The sequence below is a fragment of the Natator depressus genome, chromosome 8 (genome assembly GCF_965152275.1).
Source record: "Natator depressus isolate rNatDep1 chromosome 8, rNatDep2.hap1, whole genome shotgun sequence".
NCBI classification, from domain to species: Eukaryota; Metazoa; Chordata; order Testudines; family Cheloniidae; genus Natator; species Natator depressus.
Genome location: NC_134241.1, coordinates 12,164,739 through 12,180,444, shown reverse-complemented (window position 1 = coordinate 12,180,444; position 15,706 = coordinate 12,164,739). Strand labels below are relative to the sequence as shown.

At 39.7% G+C, this 15,706-nt stretch overlaps 1 protein-coding gene across 4 annotated transcripts in view; it reads left to right on the top strand.

The window, feature by feature from the left end:
* SEC24A (SEC24 homolog A, COPII coat complex component) overlaps positions 1-15,706 on the top strand; it is a 52,555-nt gene that overhangs the window by 6,588 nt on the left and 30,261 nt on the right. For 2 of the 4 annotated variants that reach the window (XM_074960438.1, XM_074960440.1), the window contains exons 2-6: positions 1,217-1,741; positions 5,648-5,824; positions 12,701-12,781; positions 13,127-13,293; positions 14,425-14,597. In XM_074960438.1, coding sequence (XP_074816539.1) covers positions 1,217-1,741; positions 5,648-5,824; positions 12,701-12,781; positions 13,127-13,293; positions 14,425-14,597 — 1,123 coding nt within the window. The remainder of the gene's footprint in view (positions 1-1,216; positions 1,742-5,647; positions 5,825-12,700; positions 12,782-13,126; positions 13,294-14,424; positions 14,598-15,706) is intronic. The other 2 variants (XM_074960439.1, XM_074960441.1) reach the window with 2 other exon arrangements.

The following is a 15,706-nucleotide window of genomic DNA, read 5'->3' as shown; positions in this document are numbered from 1 at the left end:
TAAACAGCAGCTTTTAAAAAGCATTTTCACTCTTGGTAACTTCAGCATGTATACTCTGTTCACCAGCCTTCATGTGTGCACAACAGTTACTTGGGGAATCAACGCAAACGCATGCAGCCATGTTAGTATGATCATACCAATATATGATACAATATATGATTTTCCCCTCAGACACATTTGGCTTAGCTGATTGTCACTTGGCTTTAAATGGGCAATAGAAAATAACTTTTCTATTAACTGGCTTCCAGAACTTGCATTTTCCAAAGTAAATGCTACTGAGTAATGAGTAATATGGGGATGAGTTTTTCCTTTTACTAAAACTGACCACTAGAAGTTTTCATTGTCAAGTTTGTGGGAAATAGCAGTCATGGTTTATTACCTTAAGAACTATGCTGATATGTCCACTAACTTAACAGGGTCAATCATCATGTTAAAAGGATCAGAGGGGTAGCCATGTTAGTCTGGATCTGTAAAAGCGGCAGAGTCCTGTGGCACCTTATAGACTAACAGACGTATGGGAGCATAAGCTTTCGTGGGATGCATCCGACGAAGTGGGTATTCACCCATGAAAGCTTATGCTCCAATACGTCTGTTAGTCTATAAGGTGCCACAGGACTCTTTGCCACATGTTAAAAGGAATATTTCTAAATTGTTTCAAACTCCAAGCATATTTTTTTCCCTATCTGCCATCTACATTTAATTGCCTCATTCTGGTTCACCAGGCAGTTACATGCAAGAGCATCGCAGTTATGTTTGATTCGCTTTTATTGGATGTCTGGCTTCCGTATGTTCACATGCAAACATCATCCAGGGATAATGGCCCTTGTTCAAACCTGAAACTTTTAGAGAATATCAGGATTCTACTAGGTTTCAGAGTAGCAGCTGTGTTAGTCTGTATTCGCAAAAAGAAAAGGAGTACTTGTGGCACCTTAGAGACTAACACATTTGTCCTCCTTTTCTTTTTTGAGGATTCTACTAGGTTGTCATAAAAATAATTAAAGGTTTAGTGTATTAAGAGCACTTAATTATGAAGTTCATGTGTCTTATACTGCTCTCCTTATACCTGGCTTGTTACTAAAAAGCACTTCATTACTAAGGGACTAGTGGTAAATTCCCAGGGGCTATAAATAAGTGATATATTGTTGGGAAGCTGGAAATTTCTTCTTGGGTGCACAGTATTGCAACACTGACTCTTTGAAGGCTTTTTTTCTTGTAGGTCCTGTGGAAAACTCACTGATGCATTCATCACAAAGGTTAGATGGCCAAGGATTCAGCTCTGCAGTTCCAGGATTATACTCGCATCAGATACCAACAAAGGTTCCTCTGCATCCATCTTCTGGACAATATAACTTTGGTGGTTCTCAGAATGTTTCTCCATTAAGTAATCAGGGATCTGGGCAGACTCTTAGTAGACCACCTGTGGGAGCTACTTCTATGGCACCTTTGCAGCATACAAGTTCTGTTCCCCAAATGCTCCCTCCGTCACAAAACTCTGCTGCTATACCATCATCTTCTAATAGCTTCATTCCTGGAGCTCATCCCCCAGCACTTTCAAACTGGCAATATAGTCAGACTCCTATGAGTCAGCCAACTGGGTCTCAAACAAACCATTTTGCTCATGTAGCGGGAACGGTATCAGCCCAGCCATTATCATCATCAGGGAGCACAAATCCTGCAACAAGCTATCAGTATACTGTTTCCCCTGGAGGTCCTCCACTTCAAAACAGCTACATGAAACCAGGTAAGTAAGATAAGGTAAACGTAAGGACTCTTGTACAGTGGCGTATGTTTGGACTGAATTACACATCTGGTTGAAAAAATTGATTCTCACTTCAGCTGTTGTAGTTAAAAATAAAGATCTGATTCTGCAGTGACTCATAATGGTTGTGGAACTGCATTGTTGAACTAGATGCTCTGATGAAATGCAGTTTTGAGCTACTTAGAGAACTTCCATTCACTTCAAAGAAAGTTCCATGTAGGGGGCAGGCTCTTAATTTTGTGTTTTGGAGAATGCTGCAACAGGCATTTGCTGGGAGTTGGCCTTTCTCACTCATTGTCATGTTTAAATTTATGTTTAATACTGCTTATTTAGGTCAAATGTTTGCATGTCTTAATGCTTTCTAGGGGTTCCTTCTCACAGCTCTGAACCTAGCACTACTTCGTACCTCTCTGTGGTAGCTACCTGCCTTTTTAAAAAAGGAAGAGGAGGACTAGAAATATAGAGAACTGAGGGTTGGCAAAAATATATTATATTTGTGTGTGTGTGTGTAAACACGTGCACAGTACAGAGGTTGGGTGAGCATATATGGTACCTATATGCCCTTTTGTGCTCTTCTGAATGATGCCTATCTGAACATTTGCACACTTGGATCAAATCTTGGGCTCTTGCGATTTTCTGTCAGTGGTGGGGGTGTGAGTGTGTGCAAGCTGAAGGTTTTTTAGGTTTTCTGTTAATCATTTAATGCTGGCAGTTCTCAGCATGGCCTTCCTCGGAAAGTTGCAACTTGAACTCTTTGAGCATAGTTTGTTGAGTCATACAACATTCATTCTGAAATACAGAAGGCTGGTATGTATGTGTGTTTGCAAGGAGAAGCTGGGAGAAAGCAGTGATGCTACAGTTCAGTTGCTTACTTCACTCTAGACAGGGATGATTTGTTCAGGAAAACACAACCCAGGCACGCAGACTTCATTGAGCACAGCACCGATATCAAAACATACATTAGCAAATAAATCTCACTAATGTTTCTCTCTTCCCTGGTAATATGCACCAGCCAGTCTCCATCCAGCCTTATCACTGGCTTCTGTTAGTGGTAAACGTTTAACATTTTTTGGTGACATTTTCTTAAATGCATGAATTTGTCACAAGCTATAATAGTTTCTTCAGGTTTCAGAGTAACAGCTGTGTTAGTCTGTATTCGCAAAAAGAAAAGGAGTACTTGTGGCACCTTAGAGACTAACCAGTTTATTTGAGCATAAGCTTTCGTGAGCTACAGCTCACTTCATCGGATGCATACTGTGGAAAGTGTAGAAGGTCTTTTATACACACAAAGCATGAAAAAATACCTCCCCCCACCCCACTCTCCTGCTGGCTTATCTGCTATTGCCACAAGTACTCCTTTTCTTTTTGCGAATACCGACTAACACGGCTGTTACTCTGAAACTATTGGTGGTTATTGTTTCTATTATGTAAAACATTACAGAACTGGCAAAAAGATGGACATAGAAGAATTGTGTGTATGCATTTTATTTACTCCATGAAACTGAATACAGGATCACTCTCGTTACAGTGTGTATGGTAACACACGTGGTTTCGTGTTCTCTGTGTATATAAATCTCCCCACTGTATTTTCCACTGAATGCATCCGATGAAGTGAGCTGTAGCACACGAAAGCTTATGCTCAAATAAATTGGTTAGTCTCTAAGGTGCCACAAGTACTCCTTTTCTTTTTGCGAATAGTTTCTTCAGCATCGTTCACTAAAGCAAGTCAAGTATCTGGAATAGTAGGCCTCAACATTTTATGGGAAGTAAGGAAACATGAATAGTGATATGCATATTGTTAAATGGAAAACTTAGTATACTTCTTGATAGAAAGCTTCCTTACTCTGAATTTCTAGTTTTCACTCCATCCCAAGTTGTTTGTCTCTAGAAAGATTCTGAAAAGTGTGAAATGGGCTATAAAAGTGATAGAGCAGCACATTATTCGATATATCACCTCTTTTTTTTGTGTGTGTGCCCTATGATATGCAGGTGACAATTTGCATAACACAGCTGACTTTAACCATTTTGGAAACACAATACAGATGCAAACCACTTGTACAGTTTCAGTTCACTACAGTTTTATCAGGTTTCTACTATCCAATTCACATACAGCAGTTTCTTTTCTAAGTATTCTCCTACTGAACACACATTCCTGTTAATGGGAGTCATGTGCTATCCTTGTATAAAGTTTATTGCAAATCAAAGCAACTGGAATGCTAAAGCAAATATTTCCCTTGTGGATGACTTTTAAACCCATGTTGACTGATGTGTCAGTGTTAACTGTGCACATTAAAAGGAAACTAATTGCATAGTGGCTTTCAAATTGTGATCTGTGAGCCATTAATGTTCATGGAGATACCCCTTGTAGTCCATAGGTGGAGGGAAATTAAGTATCAAGGAGTAGATTGCTGGAAGAAAAGGCAGACCTTGTGAGACTGGTTTTTCAGAGTGGTCTACAGAATAAAAATGAAGGACTGTAATAGCAGGACTGTCAGAGCCAAGATGCAATAAAAATTCTTCCTGAATTAAATCAGTTGTAAGTTATTTGTAGAATTAGTGACCTGTATTGTCTTTAAAATTAGATGGCATAACTTAGCTTGGTGGCCAGATGCTTCTTGTATTTAGTGGGAGCAAAGGTCTCTGCTAGTGTTGGTCATGTACCTTGCCCTGAGATATCTCTGTTGGCAAAGTCTCAGGTAAAGGAGCAAAATGGAAATAATCATGATAAAGATCTACTTTTCTTTGATGTCACCATGACAGATACACCTGGAGTATTGAATGTTGTTTCATAAGTAATCAAGCAGATAATTTTTTAAACGATCAGTTAAGTTTGTGTAGTTTGGTCTGACAACTTACTAAATAATCAGTGTACTATAGAAATACTTTTAATGTATTTTAATGTGGCCACATGCTGCCCATCCTGGTGAAGATCTGATGTACTGACAAAAGTTGGTGCTTGATCCTTGGAGAAGGTATTAACTATTCCAAATTTAGTTAATGACTGATAGTGCGCCTGATGCTTTTAGAGAAGGGTAGACCTACCACCTCTGAAATGGAAAAAGGTGCGCTCCTAGGACGATTCTTAAGTGTAAAGTAAGAAAGTAAGGTCAGGATGGCCATCAAATAAGTAATTGTCTTTAAATTATCCATGAATGTCCAGGAAGGGGAAAATCTTCCTTTGGCTAAGGGAGGGATGAAGTTACAGAAAAATGGTGTGATCTTAGAACTTCTGTACATTTCTCTAACCTAGGAAGATAAAACACTTGATATGAGCTTTTCAATATATAGATGCTAATAAACCTTTGTGTAGTATCCTTGACCTAGAGTATTCAGTTTCAAAACAAAAATCCCTTGCATTGCGTGAGTATACTTGGGTTGTGTCTCATTGCTGCAGCATTCTCAGTGTAAAATCTTTGTTGACCAGTAATTAAAAAAAAATCTAGAAAATACGTATTTCTAACAATGACTACTTAGCATCAAATCATATAGGTGGCAGATGAACATCTTGTCAAGGGAAATCTGTGTGTTTTTTTTTTTAAGTATGAATTATTTATAGGATCATTAGATGCATAGTACTGACTTAGGCTGGCATTTTCAAAGGCAACTCTCGTGGTTAATGTGCTTTGAAAATCTTGCTGTAATGGTTATGAATCATCAAAACAGGTAGTGACATAGATCATGGAGCTGCAGAAGTCCCAGTACGTAAGGATGAGAAGAAAAACTGGCGAAGAGCTGTTAAACTTCATGTGCTTCTTTTGGGGTTTCTGTAACTTGTGCTGATCTTTCCAATGAATAAATAAGATTAATATTTAGATTGACCTGTATGTAAGTAACCATCTGTGACTCTTCAGTCGGTTTAAAGCTCTTGAAAATGAATTATCTCTGCAGGCTCTGTTCCTCCACCAGTGAATCGGCCTTTAGCTTCAGCATTCCCTCCTGTTAGACCTCCTCTAGGACCTCCTCCAGCTGGAGGTCCACCTTTAGTGAGGCCATCGGCAACCCCAGTAGGACGGCCTAACAGCTCTCTACCCCAACCTCTGCTAAATTCAGCTACAAACCAAGAAGGTAAGGGATTGATCAGTTCTCTTTATTTGGTTTTTCCATATCAATATAGGTAATTGTAAATACAGAAATTGAACTCACTCAAGATGACTTAGTGAACAGAAACTTTTGGCTGCTGGAAAACTTTCCCATGATTTCACGGAAGTAACTGTGCTTCAGAACTCTTCCATTTTTTTTGGTATCTGAATGTTTTCATCACCAGTACTTCCCAAATGACTGTGCTGGAGGATCTTTTTTCTTAAACTTCACACTTTTTTTTTTTAACTTAGAGGTAGTTCAGATATTGAAATGAAATGTTTCGCAAATATTAGTTTGATACTATATTTTCAGAACAAATTTATTTCATGTGTGTTGAATTTGTGTTGCAATGTCTTTCTGAAAAAACTGTACTAATAATGCACTGGTTGTATTGCATTGACGTAAGTTGAAAATTTGACATCAGTGTAGCATAGTTTCCTCACAGTTTCAAGGTAAAACTGATGGGAGAAAGACAGTATATTATTTCCCATTGACAGATGCAGAAGACAAGTAAAAAACTGAGTGTTCAAAATAGATATTTGTGAGTAATACATGTGTGATGTTATGCCCTTGGTTTTTATATTCACTTTTGTACTTAGGAGGGATTTTTCTTTTCCCATTGTTTCAAAACTGTTTGGGAAATTTAAATCTCTCATCACCAATTCTGCAGCAACTATAGAGGGTTAAAATCTGTTACTCCTGCATAGAGTTCTTCCCTTTATACAGTAGGATCAAAATAGGAGTTAGCATCATTTGAATCATGGTATCGTTGCTCCTGGAGTGGAACGGGGACTGCTATGTACAGGGTTGTCCCATAGGGAAATTTTATAAAATGTGAGCTCTGCAATGCTGTGTCAGATTTAAGTGCTGTACATTATATTTAATTTTTGTAGTGAAACTTTTGAATCATACTTACTGTGTGCTTTCTTTACAGTATGTTAAGGTAGTTGGAGAGTGACACCTGCTTTTAATAAATACCCTATGCAGTACCAGCTGTCCAGGACTATCAATCAAAGAAAAAATATGGCAGTCCTGAGATTTACTCCTATGGCTGCTGCACAAGTATGCCATTGTGTTTAAGCACTCATCACTGCTTTGTGCCAAACCAGGGTGGATTTGATTTAAATCACTAGTCAGGAAGGCTCGATTTAATCATGGATTTCTACATAAAAGTGTGTTCTTCTTGGTTATAACCTTAATATATATGCTTCACAACTCAGAGATAGATGTAGGTTTCATTTTTAGAAGGCACACGCTATACAGTTTTAAAGTGATTTATTTTGAAAACTTTCCAGATTAGTTTTACAGCTATATCAGAAAATGAATGATTGTTTGGTTAATTAATTTACCAAAGGTAATTGAAGCAGATATTTATGAAGTCATTGGGAGGTGAGCTATCTTCAGTTCAACAGGTTAATCATTCATATTTGGGAGATTTTCTTGCCATGCTGTATTTGGAGGAGAGCATCAACAGACAGACATTTAAATTGTTTTATTTAACTAAAACAACAACTTTGTGTATTCTGGATTTTTGTGTTCAACAGCAAACATAATATTTTAACAAAACAAGCATATGAATTTTTGAATTTAGTTAAACATTCAAGTTTTTCTTTGTTGCACTGTTTGCATTGTGCACTCATGACTGACTTACACACAGGTAGAGGAACTTCATTAGAATATTCCCAAACTGGGTCTCTCTTATGGTCTGCTGCCATTATAGGTTTTTCCTTCTTGTGACAGAATGGTATGGTAGATCTCAAATCAATATAGGCTACACTTAAGACTTCTGGAATATGCTGCTCAAACAGTTTCACTTTTGTTTCTACTGCCTGTTCCTCCCTTCTCACATTTATCTCCAGACTTCTTCTCCTTGTCCAGATCTGTTCTGTCCCCAACAATTATTCATTGAACTTTTTAAAATTTTGCACTTTTAGAGAGAGGTAAGGGATTGACTCTCTGTACTCAAATTTGAGAGGGACAATAGGTTTGGAGTCTGTTATTTGTCACCTTTATATATTTATTTATTTATTATTTATTTAAAAACATTTTTGCTGTTAAGCATGTTATCTCTGGAGAGACAAATCCACAGTTTGAGAACTGCAAAACTAAGCATCTCTGATGGATCTTCTAGACTGAGCACTGAGTCCCATTGGGTAGATAGAAAGATTAACCTAAATAATCTATACAGAAGCCCCTGGAATCCCATAAAATTGGGTTCCTAATCATGAACTACTGGAATTTACTTACAAAACTTTTCTTAAATATTACATGAATAGATTCTCATACTATAGAATTAAGAACATAAGAATGGCCATACTGGGTCAGACCAAAGGTCCATCCAGTCCAGTATCCTGTCTACCGACAGTGGCTAATGCCAGGTGCCCCAGAGGGAGTGAACCTAACAGGTAATGATCTAGTGATCTCTCTCCTTCCATCCATCTCCACCCTCTGACAAACAGAGGCTAGGGACACCATTCCTTACCCATCCTGGCTAATATCCATTAATGGACTTAACCTCCATGAATTTATCCAGTTCTCTTTATAACTCTGTTATCGTCCTAGCCTTCACAACCTCCTCAGGCAAGGAGTTCCACAGGTTGACTGTGCGCTGAGTGAAGAAGAACTTCCTTTTATTTGTTTTAAATCTGCTACCAATTAATTTCATGTGGTGGCCCCTAGTTCTTATATTATGGGCACAAGTAAACAACTTTTCCTTATTCACTTTCTCCACACCGCTCATGATTTTATATACCTCTATCATTTCCCCCCTTAGTCTCCTATTTTCCAAGCTGAAAAGTCCTAGCCTCTTTAATCTCTCCTCATATGGACACGTTCCAAACCCTGAATCATTTTAGTTGCCCTTTTCTGAACCTTGTCTAATGCCAGTATATCTTTTTTGAGATGAGGGGACCACATCTGTACGCAGTATTCAAGATGTGGGCGTACCATGGATTTATATAAGGGCAATAAGATATTCTCCATCTTATTCTCTATCCCTTTTTTAATGATTCCTAACATCCCATTTGCTTTTTTGACTGCTGCCGCACACTGCGTGGACGTCTTCAGAGAACTATCCACGATGACGCCAAGATCTTTTTCCTGATTAGCTGTAGCTAAATTAGCCCCCATCATATTGTATGTATAGTTGGGGTTATTTTTTCCAATGTGCATTACTTTACATTTATCCACATTAAATTTCATTTGCCATTTTGTTGCCCAATCACTTAGTTTTGTGAGATCTTTTTGAAGTTCTTCTCAGTCTGCTTTGGTCTTAACTATCTTGAGCAGTTTAGTACCATCTGCAAACTTTGCCACCTCGCTGTTTACCCCTTTCTTCAGATCATTTATAAATAGGTTGAATAGGATTGGTCCTAGGACTGACCCTTGGGGAACACCACTAGTTACCCCTCTCCCTTCTGAAAATTTACCATTTATTCCTATCCTTTATTCCCTGTCTTTTAACCAGTTCTCAATCCATGAAAGGATCTTCCCTCTTATCCAATGACAACTTAATTTACATAAGAGCCTTTGGTGAGGGACCTTCTGGAAATCTAAGTACACTATGTCCACTGGTTCTCCCTTGTCCACATGTTTGTTGACCCCCTCAAAGAACTCTAATAGATTAGTAAGACGTGATCTCCCTTTACAGAAACCATGTTGACTTTTGCCCAACAATTTATGTTCTTCTATGTGTCTGACAATTTTATTCTTTACTATTGTTTCGACTAATTTGCCCGGTACTGATGTTACTTACCAGTCTGTAATTGCCAGGATCACCTCTAGAGCCCTTCTTAAATATTGGTGTTACATTAGCTATCTTCCAGTCATTGGGTACAGTACTCTGATTTAAAGGACAGGTTACAAACCATAGTTAATAGTTCTGCAATTTCACATTTGAGTTCTTTCAGAACTCTTGGGTGAATGCCATCTGGTCCCGGTGACTTGTTACTGTTAAGTTTCTGAATTAATTCCAAAACCACCTCTAGTGTCACTTCAATCTGTGACAATTCCTCAGATTTGTCACTTTATAAATTAGAATTTATAATCCCTATTCCATGATGAGATATCTTTGAGGTATAATGTATCTTAATTAAAACTCTCTCTAGATGGGTTTTTTCCTCAAAAAGTATTTTATCAAAAAAATCCAGTTTAAATCATTGATTTTTATCCACCCTGTACCAAACCGCTTTGTAGTGTTTCACAGTTAGTGTTCATCTTAGACAGGGCCATATGGTAATTGTGTTATACCAATAAAATAAAAACCGGCAGGATCTTATTAAAGGGAAAAAGGCAAAATACCACATTTATTGTGAATACAGAAAGAATCATAGTAAGCAGTTAGTTACAGCTATAACATTCCATTCAATCTCATCTTTATTCACACATTCATTCATATACACACACACACAGGTTCTGCAAGGTTGTTATCATAGTACACAGTTATAGCTATAACATTCCATTCAATCTCATATTTATTCTCACACATTCACATTCACACACACACACACACGTTCTGCAAGGTTGTTATCATAGTTACCAGCCTTAGAGTTGCTCATGCCAAGCCACTGGCCAGGTGGCCTGGACATGAGGAGGGAGCAGGGCCTTGTCAGATGCTCATCTGATGCTCCTGGAAGTTGCTTTGCAGAATGAGACCCCAAAGTTCTCACTTTTTAGAGTCTCTTTTTATAGGAGTTTCTTCCTAGGCCAGTCTGTGGGAATTGCTTCATCATGCTGTTGCTGAATCAATCAGCAGATGGCACATTCCTGACGGCTCCAAGATGTTATCTTGTTCTTTGGTTCTCCCATTCTTGAGGCTGTTGGGTGGATTCCAGTCTGCCCTCCGGGGGTCCTCTGGTTATTTCCATTTGACGCCTTTTTCAGTCGATGGACACTGGATTCTTAGGCTGGCACCTCCCTGATCATTCAGTTATTATCCACACCAAGCATCCATCCACATACATCCTCTATCTCTATTTTAATCACAATTGTTAATACAACAAAAGGGCGGGGAGCCTCTGGGTGCTGTTTCTGTTGTTAGAGTATAGCTTTGAGTCTCTCTCTCTCTCTGTGAATTGCTTTGAGAACAGATTCTGTCTTAGAATGTACTAACACAATTAGCAGCTTGCAAGTTTCACACACAGAGGGAGAGAAACAGTACCAAAAACCAAGAGACCTCTTAATTAGTAATACCCTGGAATTTAAACTATGGGGAATCAAACTCATTTGTGATTTTAATACAGAACTTCTTTAATATGATCCAACAATTGGCACTGCCTTTTTTTTTTTTTGTTTAAATGTAGTAGTGTGGGATATCAAGTCAAAACTGTTCTTGGTTTCCCCCATGCAGTAAAATTGATAACTGCTTTGTCCTAGGGTAGCTGGCTGAAATTGTAGTATGGAGACCCATTTTAAAAGGAAACCTGCATGGACAACGAAGACTCTCTTTTTTTTTTTTTATTATTTTTGAGCATATGAAATTTACTGGAACTTGCATTTGGTTAGCAAACTGGTATTTTTTCCACATTTAAAACAAAACCATGGAACACATTCTTTCTAGATAAGTTAGAATTTTTAACAACTATGAGGTGGCTTATTTACTTCTGGGTAACAAGTCTCTCTAATTTGGGTCACCTTTTGGATATGCTGGGTATGTTTTTCCTTTTACTAACCCAAATAACCCCTTTATGTATTAATTGATGGTTCCCAGTAGCCCTTCATTAATAATTCCCTTCCTGTTTTTGCCACTTTACAATTCTTTGGTTCTTTACCACAGTTTACTCTTGATTGGGTGTGTGACTTCCAGAAGCTGCTATTGATAGAATCAAAGCTATTGATAGAATCCTGGAGCAGGATGGGTGCTCTTAAGAGAAGAGTGTTTGGTTTCTTATTCTTTTAGCAGACATAAGTAATCATTTATGGGTGGAATTTTCAAAAATACGTAAGGAAATTGAGCATCTGAATCCCTGAGGCACTTTTGAAAATCACTCCCCAACATGTGCAACCAGGGGAGCAATTTGGCATCTTGCTACCGTGCAAATCAAGTTGGACTTTTTGCAAAGCCTGTTACCTAGCCTAAATAAAAATTACATCTGTGGTGAAGTAGTTCATTCAAATGATAAATAACTTTTTTGAAGGGTTGATAACATTTAATGTGCTCTGTGCAAGCAGAGTCAGTAGGGGGAGCACAAGTAAGCTGTATTCCTAGATCTCTATTTAATCACTGGTGCACAAGCAAAGTAAGCGCAAAATCATGCTAACCTCAAGCTTCATCTACAATGTAGGAACACTTTTTTTTTTATAAATTGAAAAGGGATTATTAACACGTATGTTTTACAACAGGTATTGAATATAGTGGAAAAGTTTTTAAAAGTAACTATACCTAAGGCTACGATTTAGTCACAGGTATTGTTAGTAAAAGTCATGGACAGGTTACAGGCAATAAACAAAAAATAATGGCCCGTGACCTGTCCATGACTTATACTAAAAATACCAGTGATTAAATCTTGGGGGAGGGTGCTGGAGGAGCATGGAGGGGGGATGCTGGTGGGGGCGACACCCGGGGCTCATGGTTGCTCCAGCCGGGGACCAGGGCCACAGACAGCAGTTGCTCTGGCCAACTGGGGACCGCTGCCGCAGACCATGGTTGCTCCGGCCAGCCGGGGACTGCTGCCCAGAGTCTCTTTCCATTAGGTGATCCTTTTTTGCTTCATGTTTTAGAATCGAGCATTAGGATTTTTACACTGAAATGTTCTCCAGCTTGTCACTATCCTATTAAATCAATTGCTGATATTAAACTTCCGATGAGGAAAAGCAGCTCAATTTCTGAATTTAAGCCTTCATTTCTTAATGAGTTGTTCTTAGCAGGTGATGCAACAGCCGCTGCCAGTGATGGGTCTTTGGTCCAAAATAGTTATGATGCAATAGAAGGAGGAGGCTTCATGGGTAGGACATTCTTATTAAACACTTTTAATTTTGAGGAACTTAATTTTTAAAGCCTTTTCAGGTGGGAGGTGGTGGGGCGTTACTCTAACAAATGTATACTTTGCTCAGTGTAAGTTTATCTCAAGGAAATTGTAGTATTTGAAGCTTTGTTATAACACTTTATTATGCTTATCTGTGTAAGTGTTTTTTAAACAAGAATCCGGCCAAAACCTTTCAGTAAGTGCCTGGCCAGAATGTGAACATAATAGCATGATATCAATGGAAGCGCTGCTTTTTTGTTTATCAACCTAACTGCATTTCTTGGATAACTCATTTGGATATGTAAATCCTCTTTGTCCACTCTAGCAACCACGTATCAGTCTCCTGCTCCCCAGAATCTTAAAATGGGTAGAAATGTTGGGTATTCTTATCCCACCTTACCACCCGGCTACCAGAATGCATCTTCACCTGGAGCACCAGGAATGCAGTCCTCACCCCTGCAATACCCAGCTGGACCACAACCATTTCCTCAGGTAAATCTTTCCTGTTGGTTTTCTATCTCATTAAAGCCTCAGTCCTGTAAACAGATCCATGCAGGCAGAACCCTGCGCTCACATAGAGCTTTGTAAACGTCATTAGAGTTCATATAAGCACCAGGGTCTGCCTGTGCAGTTCAGCTTGCAGGATCAGGGCCTAAATCTGTGTATGTTGGTTAGATTTCCAGGGCTGGTCAGGGAGAAACTTTTTTCTACATCTTTTGAAACAATATCAACTTATTGCTAATGTGTCCCAGTTCTCCTTACAAGATTGTCTCCCCAAATTCATCTGTACTACTGCCAAAATAACTTTTTCCAGTCACTTGGACCAATTTTTTTAATTCCCACCCCACTGAATCCCTGTATGTATTGATTATCAAAATTGGTGCCCAGTGCTCTACATATTTCAAGTTTCTTCTCCAGACTTTCAAAGAAGAACATAACTCCACTTCTGCCTCTTGCTCCAGCCAAGCTTTTGTTTTCTGCCCATTCTTTGCTTTGTCATCCTTGATCTCCCTGATGATCAGACTCCCAGTTAGTGTGCAAAGCTTTTTCCTCCTCGCAAAAACTAACTATACATGTTTTAGTGTTCTAGTTATGACCATCACCTGCCACTGTTTGTCCTGTAGTTTACATACATCATGAGCTTTTAGACTGTAAATATTTTGGGGCAGAAATTCTGCTTGGCTCACTTTACCTATTTTAGAATGCAGTACACAGATTTGTCCCCATTGGTCCGGATCCTCAAAGGTATTTAGGCATCAAACTCCCTTTGGAATCAGATTTATGCAGCAGATGCATACGTATGCAGATAAAATATTATTTGTGTGCCTGGATAATAGCATACACAAGTGTCCTGTTGATTGCCAAAAGAATTCAATAAACTCAGAAGTCTTAGAACAAGTGCATGGTGGTACATATCTTTGCTATAATATATAAGCTGCTTGTTTCTTGATAGTTGACAAGATTAAGTTTGTTTTGTAACTAGTGCCCCAATATATTGCAACAGAACACCAAATAATACTTGAACTAGAAAATTCTGAAAGGGAAATAATCTGCTTGTTTTTTAAATTGATGTATCATCCAGATAAATTCAGTTAAAGTCTTAATTTTTTTTTTTTAACTTAGCCTGCCTTGGGCACTAATCACATAACTGGGTCTATGGGTGGCCTGAGTCTGCAACCAGAAGGATTAAGATCTATCAACCTTCTTCAGGAAAGAAATATTCTTCCTACAACACCTTTGCAGGCTCCTGTCCCAAACTTGCATGAAGAAATCCAGAAGCTCAACTGTAATCCAGAGTAAGGTTTCCCATTCGCTATAATTTATCAGAAGAAATGGAAATAAGAACTATTCCTCAGATTTTTAAAAAAATCCTTAAGGTCTAAAAATCAGCATATAAAATTCTTACATTCCAGTAATTGTTTGGAAAGCAGTTTCATTTTTATTAAAATAATGAAAGATGAAAAGTGGTTTAAATTTTTTAATTAAAAAAAAGAGTAAAGTACAGACCAGAGTGCAAACACTGCTCTTGACACATTCCAGGTATTAGCCATATAGATTCATTCTTGTCTTAAACCATTTCTCATAATCTCTCTTTATAGTTTATATTTACATCAGCAAAATTGCTGGTGTTCAGTTGATCAGAGGAGAGTGAAATGCAAGTCCATAGCACAGGGTGGGCAAACTACTGCCTGCGGGCCACATCTGGCCCACGGGATTGTCCTGCTCGGACCGTGAGTTCCCAGCTGGGGAGGCTCGCCCCCGGCCCCTCCCCCCACTATCCCCCCTCCCCTGCAGCCACATCGCTGTGGAGGCTGCGCGGCTTACGCCCACCCACCTCCCAGGCTTTCCAACAAGCCTGTCCTGCCACTCTCAATGGCATGCTAAGGAAGTGGGGAGAGGGCAGGAGGTCCCGGGGGGCAGTCAGGGGACAGGAGGCGGTTGGATGGGGTGGAGGTTTGGGGGGCGCGGGGGGGGGGGGGTCAGGAGACAGAGCATGGGGGGTTGGATGGGGGGGATCCTGGGGGAACAGTTAGGGACGGGGGTCCTGGGGGGGGGGGTCAGGGGACAAGGAGCAGGGGAGGGATGGATGGGTCAGGGGTCCCAGGGGGACTGTCAGGCAGTGTGGATAGGGGTCGGGGAGAGTCAGGGGACACGGAGCAGGGGGGGTTGGATTGGGTGTGCCGTCCGGGGGGCGGTTAGGGGGGCAGGTCCTGGGAGGGGGCGGTCAGGGGACAAGGAGCTGGCGGAGGGGGGGGGGGTTGGATGGGTCGGGGATTCTGAGTGGGGCAGTCAGGGGCTGGGAAGTGGGAGCGGGCGGATAGGGGGTGGGGGGCCAGGCTGTTTGGGGAGGCACAACCTTCCCTACCCGGCCTTCCATACCATTTCACAACCTCGATGTGGCCCT